General features: G+C 39.8%; 1 protein-coding gene across 1 annotated transcript; it reads right to left on the minus strand.

Annotated features, from left to right (window-relative positions):
* Positions 1 to 4,993: 4,993 nt before the first annotated feature.
* LOC134035091 (butyrophilin subfamily 1 member A1-like) lies at positions 4,994 to 7,125 on the minus strand. The gene is made up of 4 exons (XM_062479907.1): positions 6,999 to 7,125; positions 6,083 to 6,430; positions 5,723 to 6,007; positions 4,994 to 5,587 (listed from the first exon to the last, which is right to left on the minus strand). The coding sequence occupies exons 1-4, from the start codon at positions 7,108 to 7,110 to the stop codon at positions 5,478 to 5,480; spliced, it is 855 nt and encodes a 284-aa protein (XP_062335891.1). The 5' UTR covers positions 7,111 to 7,125; the 3' UTR covers positions 4,994 to 5,477.
* Positions 7,126 to 12,579: the final 5,454 nt, after the last annotated feature.

Genomic DNA, 12,579 nt, shown 5'->3' on the forward strand with positions numbered 1-12,579 from the left:
TGCCACTGACAGTGCACATGGGTTAGATGTAGTTTATCTCACAGTGAAGGGTCATTGGTTCCAAATCCATTCCACAAGTAGATTGATTGAATCCTATTTTACAACAATACAATGTACAATAGAGTTGTGTTCAGTTTTCAGTAAAGGTATGCTGCTGGCTGCACTAAACCCTGCGGTTGGCAGGTTACATTCCTTAGTGTGTGACACCATAGGACCTGCTCTACTGGTTTAGGGAAGATCTGTAGGATCTAAAACAGACAAAACACAAAACCTCTGGAGACTTCCAAAGGTGACGAAAGTCCAGGTGAGATTATATACGTTGTAGCATAATCCAAAACATAGACAATGACTTTTCCACAATCTTAACATAGTCACTAATACTGTTACTGTACACAGTATGTATTGTTACAAAAATGACTAGTGTGATAGTACTGAACATGGTGATTATTGGATATTGCTTTTAAGTTTCAACTAGAAGTGTCCTCAGAGCCTGCAAAAAAAGGTTAGAACAATTAGACACAGCGGCACAAACAAATGGAGTATTGACAGTTGAACTGTTCCCACAAATTGCTTTTATGAACAAAAGCCCTAATAGTACATATATATTGTATATTTCAGATTCTAAACATGCTTTCAGAAAGAGCTTTCTTTAAAAAGAACTTGCTCAAAACTTCATTTTGAAGAACAGATGTATTGGTTCCACGTTTCTATCATGGTATTCAATGTATAGTACCGAACCTGTCACAGGCTTGAAAGTGAGGTACAGGGTGTATTTGTATAATTAGTTAACTGGGTTATTATTTGGTTTGCAGTGGTGTGCTTTGTTTGGTTGCTGTGTGGTTGTTTTGCTTTTCTTTTGACAGCGGAGCTGTACCTCCGGAATCACCAAGCCTGATTGACAATAAGGGAAGGGATCAATTGGAGCGCAATTGGGCCTAATTGACAATAAGGGAAGGGACCAATTGGAGTGCAGTTGGGGTGGGCTACCTGGCCTATAAAACGAGGAAGTCACGGGGAAACAGGAGAGATAGACCACCGACGAAGTCACGGAGAACCCGATCGGGACAATCAAGGGAACGGAGGGAGATCTAAGGACGTGGCTATCAGTCGGCACACCCGGACGACGCTGTGGGAACTAGACGGGAACCGAGGTAATCAGAGGACCGAAAGACAGTGATCCGGATTACAGAGGGAGACCTACGGACGAGGCTACCAGTCAGCACACACGGGTGACGCTGTTAGACTGAGACATTCTCTCTTTTAGACTTTTAGACATTTCGAAAGCTTGTAAATACCTTTTACTTATTAAAATACAGTAGTTTATGGTTGTTGACTGTTCCTTTGGTCAAACACACGGGTTCCTCCCTCTCAGAACGAACCAATTGAGTTCCTAGACTTACAACTAGGTGGCGTAGTCGGCACCTCATTACATGTCGGCCACATACCCATGGTTTCACTTATTCTGGCACAAATTCAGTATACTGATAGCTGCTGACAGAAATCCAGTGTTAAAATATCTAATTGCTTCAGAGCATGGAATTAGTCTGTGCTTGAAGATTGTTTTGGGGTGACTAATGTATTTTGTCATTGGGGTTTTCCACAAATATATAAATAAAAGATCATGGATGAATGCACCCAAACAGAACGCTGTTTTATTGTTCATGAGTGTGTACCTGTTGGGAGCACTGATATTTATTGGGTCTAACCTGCTGCTGTTACAAGTGGACTTTTTAAGACTCCCCAGCTGTGTGGACTACTGACCTATATGAGGTTTTGTATCCTAATAGTAGGCAAGGGATTGAGATGAGAAACTAGAAAAGAGCTTTTAAGAAAAAAAAAACTCCAGTGGTTAGACTGAAATTGCCAGAGAATCCTGGTGAGGGGACACCTCTACCAGTTCTTAAAATATTTGTAAAATTGATTAAGCTCTAATTTAGATTGAGACTACAAAGTATTGTGCAAAGTAGTGTACAGTACGAAATGTGTGTAGTGTACAAAGTAGCTGTTAATGATAACTTCCTCAAATACCCTCATCCCTCAATCATTCATCCTCTAAACTGAATTGACTATCATACACTGTTCTCTTATATAGTCTACTCAGGTTCTACATCCATCTATTGAATTCACTCAAAGACCATAAGAGGGGATTGGACTCAGGGATTAACTTGAAATGAGTGTATATTTGAAACTGCTTTACTTACAGATTTGTTACCGTAAAACTGTCTTATTGTAAGAAAAACTAAGAGAATACATATTGCCTCAATGTTATCTGGGACTTTTGAAGAGATATTAAAGAGAACTGTGGCAGCGTTATTAAAACTAAAGTATATCTTACCAGCAGAAGACAAGTTCAGTTGTAAATACATGTGATTAAGTGGTATAAATGTTAAAGAATCCCTAGTGTCACCTTCCCTTTGTGCTGTTTTTAATTTTTGAGTACTGGTGTGCTTTCTGGTGTTTTTCTGTGTCATTAAAGAACCACACCGGGGAGATCAAAGATCATGCATGGACGGATGCACATGATAGATGCTTTCCTGCCTGCAACAAAAACTGCATGCATTAGCTACCTTGACAGGAATGGGTTAACTGAATGAGTTTAAACCTTCACTTTCACTTCCTTGTTATCTGCTGACATAAAATGGCGGAGTCTTCCAAACCTCTTGGTGAGTAATCTAAACAATACAATTGTAAATCTGAGAAATATTTGTAAACTGGCATGTTTATAGACTACTGTTTTTATTAAAACTTTCATTCCCAATCACACACCCATAACTTATTGATGACACAGACTCACTTGTCTCATGGTGCAACATAACCTATACAATTTCTGTTTAGCATGTTTATAGACTACTGTTTTTATTAAAACTTTCATTCCCAATCACACACCCATAACTTATTGATGACACAGACTCACTTGTCTCATGGTGCAACATAACCTATACAATTTCTGTTTAGGCGTAAGTTGTTTTCTGTATATGTCCTCTGTTTATATTTAAGATGGAAAAAATGCAAACACAGACAATCCCTACTGTACTCTCAAATACAGAACCCATCCATAACATTTTATACGATACGTTTATGCTACATAAACAGTGCTGATGCAACAACATCAACAAGTCTCTGTGCAAAGCTTATTTAGGCCAAATGATAATATTTAAGGATTAACACCTGTTTTATTTACACTTGTCTATTCTTTTGATATTTTCTGTTTCAGAAAATAGGAGGCAGAAGTGTATAAGCAAGGACATTCCCCCTGAGAGTAAATTAACCGTTAAATAATCAATATTGTACTGATATATTTCTAATACAGTAGCCTTCATAGGATACAATGAAGCACATGTATCCCCCTTGCTTGATAGTTTCATAACAGTGTGTTATGCACATGGCAGTGCCTCTGAGACAGTTCTTAATTCACTTATAACTCAAATGTATTGTGTGATGTTTGCTCCACAGTGAGCATTGTTCTTCTGGGGAGGAATAACAGAGAGAAGAGCATTGTGGGAAACCTCCTGAACAGAGAGGCGTTTGATCTCAACTATGTTCTGCACCAGACTGAGAGAGCCAGGGGACTGGTGGAGGGAAGACGCTTCACTGTGGTCATCACTCCAGACCTGTTACACCCAGATATCTCTCATGATAAACTGTCAGAGGAACTGAATGATTTAAGTGAAATGGCCCATAACTACTCTATGGTGGTACTAAATGCTGGACGAGCCATGGCAACCTGTGTGGATGATAATCCTCAGGTACAGCAACTGACTGAAGAATGTGGACAGAGGTACTTGGAAATCACCAACGGTCGCTATGATCTTTTGTCAAATATAGACAATATTGTGAAAGCAAACGGAGGAAAACCACTCATATGTCAGTTATTTGAAGATTCTCAAAGTGACACTTTAGGGAAAAAGAAAATGCATGTGAGTCAAACTGAGCTTCAAAGTAACTTCAGAAGATCGTGGTGGAGAACAAAGAGAAGCAACAGAGCCCATATCACCAGAACTGCAACACTGTCACATGCACACATTAACCCGACTAAGATAGGACATGCACTACACAGGCCGTACGCTGGGGTCTGTCAGGCTGCTGCTCCAACTTGGTCCGACCCCTGGCTACCCCTCTCTAGTCTGTGAGGCTCCTCTCCCAGGGCCGGGGTGGGTAATCGGGAGAAGTACCGGTGGGCCGCTTCACTTTTGGGCCGGTCGAGGATTTTTTTGTTGTTGACATTTGTCACGTTAGTCTATCTTCTCAGTAGGCTACACACGTTCCGCATTCTGACACCGCAGCCTCTGCATGGGTTGTACCATGTGAGGGAGTTCTCCCCTCCCAAATAGAGTTGGTTGGGTCCATAGCCCGTCTTTTCCAAAAAGTTCAGATATGCCAAAAATCCAAAAATGTCGCTTGCACGCTATGCACGCTCGCATTAAGTGTGGAAGTTCCTATCTTGCATCACATCAAATCCATACATCCTAGTTTTGGGCTAAGCCCCGAATGTTTACAATGTCTGGCTCTGTGCCTGATTAACACTCGGATCGTTAAGCAGTCTAAAAAATTGTATCAATATAAAAAATACGATCCCTTTCTGTAATCATGATACCCCCCAGAAAGGTTCACTGCACCCCCAGTCAAAGCAGGCTGCATCCGGCCCTGTTTGGTGTACAAAAAAAAGTGGGCCGGTCTTGGGCCTGAAACTCCCGGGCTGAAAAGTGGCCCCACACCGGCCCTCAACGCAGAGATAATATAGAGCTAGTGCCCAGTGTTAGAACGTATTCAGTATCTCCACTACAGGGGGTGCTGTGTGAATTCTGCAGTGCCAGGGATGAGACCTGGAGCGGATGACACACACAGGAGGGGAGGGGATGGTAGAGAGAGTTTAACCTTGTAAATAAAACTAGGCTACTGATTCATAAATAAAATACTTTATTTCCAAAAGATTTACAGTGGCAGACAGCTGGAATACTGTTGGAACCTCCACTAACATACTACATCTGAATACATGAAAAATCAGTAGCTGGAGGTGATGGGAAGCACACTGCTGGAATTTGTTTTTTGTTTGATTCATAACAATTAACATACATACTACATACACCAAACAGAGATCATATATGTGATACGATAGGAGGTTTTTCTAGGGGCTGTAAGTCCTTGGTGTACGTCACAAGTCTATACAACTTCTATTAATTCAGTGCCCGTGCTGAATCACCTATGTAAGATGCTAAATCAAAAAACTGGTAGATTTAATACAAGCTGAGATAAGGTATTATTCTGTGATAACTGTATCATTTACATGTTCTGACACTTGTATCACAGCAACGTAAAAAAGGGCATTAAGTACAGCAGAAGATCAGAAATACAGAGTTCTAACAGTGTTTCAGTGGTCAGAGATCCTGTTCTCCTGACTAGAAACGTTTGCTTCTGGCGTCCATATTATTAACAAACTGGCACCTGAAGAATAATGTATAATAATAATCTTCTCCACATCATTGGCAGCTCCAGAAGCAGCAGCAGCAGCAGCAGGATGCCCACAAAACACACCATATTGGCAAATTAGTTCCAGTCTGAGGAACTTCTGACTTAAGAAGCATTTGATCTGAAACACACAGTACACACAACAATCACTATTCTGGAGAAAAGAGATGTTCACATGTCTGGGTCTCCACAGATTCATTGCTACTGAATAATAATAGCCAGGTAACAACCAGTAAAAAAATACACAGAACCTCACCAGAAACATTGATCTCTGTCTCCCTGAGCTGGTTGCTCTGCAGCAGAACTCTGCAGGTGAACCTGTTGTTGTCTGTCTTCTGTACAGTCACGTTGCTTCTCACAGTGTAGCGTTGGTGAGGGCCGGGGTCAGGGTGTCTGTGTGTGACATCAGCAGGGAGGAGGCGTCCCTCACTGTCCCTCCACTCCAGCTCAGGTTCTGGGTACCAGCCTCCAGACACACACTGGAGAACCACCCCTGTGCCGATGTGTTCCATGATGGATACCTCTGGTTTAGAAACCACCACTACAGAGACAGACTGATTTAACCATCAGAAAAATTATTAACAATCTTAAACAGCTTGGATCTAATCTAACGTACCAACTTTGAGCTGGATGACAGTCTTCTTAACCGGCCCGTCCTTAACAACATGGCAGATGTATCTCCCCTCATCATCCTGCTTCACTCTGAAGAGTTTCAGGGAGACGTTGCCCTTGACCAGTTCTCCTTTAAACAGCATTGTCCTGTCCTCGTAAGACAGATTCTGGTCGTCATTATCGTTACGGCCATCCCTGTATAAATGTACATATCCAGTTTTCAGGTCAGATCTGGACCACTCCACTGTCAGGAACTCTGCATTGATGGAAGGTTCCAGGGAACACGGCAGGATGACATCATCACAAGCTACAGCAACGATGGGGTCAGGTGAACCAATCAGCTGAGACTCTCCTGGAAGAACAGACACAAAGACAGAATCCATCTGGGACTATCAAGAGGTGTTTAATAAAGGTTGTCTTTCATTGTCGTTAGTTAGCAAGTCTTTCTGTCTTTTAGCATTTTGATCTAGCAGACATCATTTCCAAAATGATGTATACAAACAGGGCGGATACAAAGTAAAGCAGATCAAGGATCTGAAGTGCATAGTTATAACAGTATATCGAGGTGTTGTAACAAAACGTAGCTAGATATATGGTTTGAGCTCTACTTGTTTGGATTAAGTGGAGGGACTAAATTATATAAGTTTGGATGGGTTTATAACTTCACAGCTTTGTAACTATATAACTTACTGTTCACTTACATACATGTTTTATGCATTTATATAGAGATATGTAACACACTGCTATCGAGCAGTCGTTGGTCGAGAGAATGGACAGCTATAATATTTCATATTTAACAGCTATGATATTTCTTAGGCAGACGTTTTTATAATGGGGGTTTATCCCAATTTACAGTTATGCTAACCTCTTGGTCTGAAATCAAATGCTGTTCCACTGAGATTGTTAAATAACTAACTCACCCGCGAACTCCCTCTTGACACACAGACAGATCAACAGCAACACGATGTGGCAGAAACGGCCCATCTTCCAACGCTGGCAAAAGAGTAGGCTAAATAAACAAAAAAAAAACATTATTAATTAGACCTAAGAGAACGTGAACATTATATACATTCATTGCAGAAACTCCAAAGAATATAGACTTAAAACGTAGCCTATGATAATCAAAGTTGTAGCCTACAGGCTGTTTTTCCTTATATTACAGATTTTTAAATTGATTTCTTGCTGTAGTGGAGGGTAAATGCATCACACTAGCATTTAAGTATCACGCCACACAATTACACCGCACTGAACTGTAAGTAAAGTTTTTTTTAAAACTTGCAAAAATGACCAAAATAACAAAACCTGTAATCAATCAAATCTAAGATTCATGTAACCTGTAATCAAAGAACGAATATCATTCAGATCTTACTGCTAAACCTAGCAGTCACAGGCAGGTTATCGAACCGGCAACCTTCTGATTACAGTAATATCCCGATTCCCTAACCGCTCAGCCATCGGATCCCTCTTTACTCCCGTGTCATACAAAAATGTGTTCAAATTAACGAATCGTTCATGAACGACACATCACTGCTGCCTTCCAACCTGTTCAGAATGGATTAATTAGCCATATCAGGCGATTTTTGAAGAGACCATCGCGTGCTCCCAGTATCTAATTTAAGTATCTAATGAAATTCAAACAACACATTGGTTGATCATGTTGTGAACCATGGGGCAACATTGACAGAGGCTGGACAGAGAGTTCAGCCCAACCTCAGCAGATATACTGTTACAAAAGTAATTTGGACATTTCGACAAGAGCACAGGTGAAAACTACTATTCTCTACTGTCTACAGTACAGTACAGTAAAATGTAGCTACATGTAGCTACAGCTATATGCACTACATCAGTACTTTTCTGTACACTCAACTTTTTTGTACATATTTACTGCAGTCCATGGTTGAAATAATGTACTGTATTTCATTTGCTGTATTCCTTCTTTTGTCTCCACAAATGTATTTGCTGTGTTTACAGACTACTATGTAGCCTACTACAGTATTTAATTTGAAATATGTTCTGATTTTCTGCACAAAATGCAACCGTTACGTAGACAATTTGGAAAAATACAGTAAATATTTTCAGCAGTGTGCAGTACTGGTCTTGTGTGTTGTGTTTGGTCAACATATTCATGTACTTGTACGTACTCTACTGGAACAATACCTCTGACAAAATCAAGCAGGTTATTAGAAAAGAATAGTTAGTGTAAAAGTCTTTTAAATTTTGCACTACAGAGTCCAATTTTATGAACCATGTGTGTGACATATGGTGACAGAAATTGTTTTTTATACATGATTGTATAGTTTTGAACGAAGTGTTTCATTTAGCAAAAGATTGGAAGTGTTCTGCTACTTGTGTGTCTAGTTGTGTGAATCGTGTGTTGTGTTTTGACAAAGTGAGCCTTGTTTTCAAAATTGTGCTTAAGCAATTGGAAAAAACTGTAATAACGTGCTTTCAAATACAATGATGCAGGCAAGTCCCATCTGAATGCGTAATAAAACGTAGGTATAAATAGTAACATTCATAGTTTACCCACCTCTAATTTTACCACTATGCCTGAATGTAAGGCTGAGGCACGCGCAATGTGACTTTTTGACGATAGAGGTATGTCTGTTGAAGAGGTCTGTCATTAACCACTGATCAAGTAACAACAAATAAAGATTACAAATAATGATTACCACGTCTTCCCGTAGGCCTACAGATTGAAGTTGTTTTCATGTCCCTTTTCATGTCCCTAAATTAGACTATATTTTTATATTTTACTCTATAGTCAGGTCATTTGAGACACTTTTTGGTAGAAACCACAAACTCTGATAGCCTATAGAACTTGTTATGCTATATTTCTATAGGCTAAAGAAAAAAAAAGCAAGTCAAATACGGCGAGACTTGGCTTTCGGTCGTAAAAATGATTTGTTTATTGACTGTGTAAATAGTTTTTAATTAGCTATGACATGGAATCTTCACAATTTTTACAAATCAATGTCAAAAATAAGAAAATACATAGTCAAACGAAAAGACTTACGTAGCTTTGAAAGTTCAGAGAAACAGCAACACTTCCGTGATTACCGGCTACAAGTCTGAGGATGTAACAGCGGGGATGCTATATAGTTACCGGGCAGATTAGCCTACATGTGAACAGGTTTACATACTGTAGCCTGGGGGGATGAGGTGTGTCAGGACACGGAAATAAGGCGCACTACCTGCGCAAGTAATTCCCCTGCACCACGCGGGTGTCCACTGCAACTATCCCTCTCTCTATCCTCTCCCACCCTCACCTCCTCCCCTGTCTCCCCCCATCTCCCATCACCTCCTCCCCTATCTCCTCCCTGACCTCAGGCCCGGAGTGGCCATCGGGAGAATCGGGAGAATTCCCGGTGGGCCGCTCTGCCTGCACATAAATTGGGCCGGCAGATCACCTGCTTTCTCGTAGTTGTATTCGTTGTGTGAAAAAACAATGTGTTAAGTTTGTTAAGTTACTGTGTGACTGATAATAAGATAAAAGGCCACACTAAGTTTTAATTTAAATAAGCGCATGATCAGAGCGTGCATTAAAATGTGCAGTTTCAAACCATCATTTATTGTTGTAGAGGGAGTTAGCAAGATTTAGCTGATGCGAAAAAAATAAAATGAATGGGAAAAGATGCCCGAAGTAACCGAAAAAGCCAGGCAAAAAAAGAAGGATCTGTCACTTCATTAATCTATAGTTTCCTGCAAGGGTGGGGAAAATATGTTCTCAAAAGCCCAGAATCTTTCAGGTAAAAATTTGGGTGGTCATTTCCGGCAAACATAACAATCGGAGTCCAACGTAATGTTTATTTACATAAGGCTCAAAAAACTATTTTGCACTGAAATTAATGTGAAGTTCCGATTTCAGCTAACATCAAAACCTTGACTAGGCCTGACGTTTGGCTCGGCCCCTGGTGGGGATGGGCTGGTTTTGGCCATGACACTCCCTGGATGAAAATGGTTCCCACTCCGGCCCTGGTCTTTTGTGAAACCCAGACGTAACAGAAAGAACAGACGCTAAACCTGGTCTTACAGTTTTTCACAATTGCTAAAACACATTCTTGAAACAGTCACCAATTTTCTCAAAATTGTAAACACAAAACCTCATCTTCAAGCACTATTTACAAAAACTCTGAATTCTCTTGCAAAATGAAACTTTCGCCTCAAAACAGTTTTACCTGTGCTCAAAATGAAACTTTCGCCTCAAAACAGATTTACCTGTGCTCAAAATCAAACACTGCTCTCAAATCATAAACAAAGTGATCAAAATGATATACACTATCAAGCAGTCAGTAAACAATACACAAAAAAATTGAAAACACATTGTTCAAAACATATAGTTCTCAGGGAGAAGTACATTTTTACGTAATCTCAAAACAAATTTCATATTTATCCATCATTGTCTTTTGATGAACGACAACATGTTCTATCATAGTAGCTCAAAATGTATCCGAAATTAGTACTCTACTTTGCTCTTTGCAATTTTTTTTGTTCTTTCTCCTCCTTGTACCCCTATACAGTACTGTACCCTGTATCTCACTACTCACAACTCACTCTTGTTCTTTGTTGATATGAACCTGCAACCAGTCAAAATCTATTGAGCAGTCAGTACTGTAACTGTAACAAATGGAAAGCACAATGTTCAGGGCCATACAATTTGTTCATTGTACAGTATACAGCCTACAATGCACTGTACTACAGTAAAAGGGACACAAATCTAAGGAGTAAACATGTGATCAATGTGCTTCTTCTTGTCTTTGGGCTGGGTCAGGCCAGAGCACTTTGTCGACATCACAAGCAATATTTTCCCACCTTCAACAACCTGTTTGCTCTCTGAACTGGCTTATATTGGTTGTGTCACATCATTTGAAAAAAGTTACATCAATTTTGAGTGGTTGTGTTTTGTCAATGACATGTTTTCTCTATTTGTATTTGATTGTTGCCATTTGTGTTTACCAGTATGGATGACATGGGCATTAGGGTGCAGAATGTGTTTTGAGAATGAGAATGTGTTTAGAGTTTTGCTGAAACGTCTATGTGAGATCTGCAAATTGTGTTTTACCATGTGAAATAGTTTAAGGTATTGACAACAGACAGACACAATTAGCTACATGAGTTCAGGCAACTGAGAACTTTGTTCAGCCAATGGGTTTTAGTGTTTTAGCAATTGAGAAAAACTGTAGGTTACTAGATCATGGCTAGCCCTACTCTGAAATACGTATTTCAAACAGGCATTATACAATACCAAACAGCTATTTGACTGCAGAGTGTTCATCTTTTGTAACATTAATAGATTGATAAGGCATCTCATCAAGGAATGGGTTTTAGTGTTTTAGCAATTGAGAAAAACTGTAACTTCGAATGCTCCATCCCCTTTGCTCAACCCCCCTCCATGCCCCTTCGCCAACCACCAGGATGCCCGGCATCCGAACATTCCGGGCATTCCCGTGATTGGCAGGCAGCAGGTTGATTGGCATGTCGGACCCCGCAAACACTACTGGTAACAACACATCTTTCTGTGTGGGTCGCTACACTATTTTTGTACTTTAACTGCTAAGATTCCTTGATGAGATGCCTTATCAATCTATTAATGTTACAAAAGATGAACACTCTGCAGTCAAATAGCTGTTTGGTATTGTATAATGCCTGTTTGAAATACGTATTTCAGAGTAGGGCTAGCCATGATCTAGTAACCTACAGTTTTTCTCAATTGCTAAAACACTAAAACCCATTGGCTGAACAAAGTTCTCAGTTGCCTGAACTCATGTAGCTAATTGTGTCTGTCTGTTGTCAATACCTTAAACCATTTCACATGGTAAAACACAATTTGCAGATCTCACTTAGAATTTTCAGCAAAACTCTAAACACATTCTCATTTTTAAAACACATTCTGCACTCTAATGCACATGTCATCCATACTGGTAAACACAAATGGCAACAATCAAATACAAATAGAGAAAACATGTCATTGACTAAACACAACCACTCAAAATTGATTTCACTTGTTTCAAATGATGTGACACAACCAATATAAGCCAGTTCAGAGAGCAAACAGGTTGTTGAAGGTGGGAAAATATTGCTTGTGATGTCGACAAAGTGCTCTGGCCTAACCCAGCCCAAAGACAAGAAGAAGCACATTGATCACATGTTTACTTCTTTGATTTTTGTCCCTTTTACAGTAGTATTGTATACTGTAGTAGCCTACAGTGCATTGTATATACTGCATTTCTGTATACTGTACAATTAACAAATTGTATGGCCCTGAACATTGTACTTTTCATTTGTTACAGTAACAGTACTGACTGCTCAATAGATTTTGACTGGTTGCAGGTTCATATAAACAAAGAACAAGAGTGAGTTGTGAGATGCAGGGTACAGTACTGTATAGGGGTACAAGGGGGAGAAAGAACAAGAAAAATTGCCAAGAGCAAAGCAGAGTAGTAATTTCTGATACATTTTGAGCTACTATGATAGAACATGTTTTCGTTCATCAAAAGACAA

The sequence above is a fragment of the Osmerus eperlanus genome, chromosome 2 (assembly GCF_963692335.1).
Source record: "Osmerus eperlanus chromosome 2, fOsmEpe2.1, whole genome shotgun sequence".
Lineage (NCBI taxonomy): Eukaryota > Metazoa > Chordata > Actinopteri > Osmeriformes > Osmeridae > Osmerus > Osmerus eperlanus.

What these genes read in the sequence shown, in the direction of transcription:
- LOC134035091 (XM_062479907.1), bottom strand. Translation starts at nt 7,110, where the DNA reads ATGTTTTTTTTTTGTTTATTTAGCCTACTCTTTTGCCAGCGTTGGAAG. An exon ending in TGTCATCCAGCTCAAAGTTG is followed by an intron (nt 6,008 to 6,082) that starts GTACGTTAGATT and finishes CTGTCTCTGTAG; the next exon opens with TGGTGGTTTCTAAACCAGAG. An exon ending in GACAGAGATCAATGTTTCTG is followed by an intron (nt 5,588 to 5,722) that starts GTGAGGTTCTGT and finishes TGTGTGTTTCAG; the next exon opens with ATCAAATGCTTCTTAAGTCA.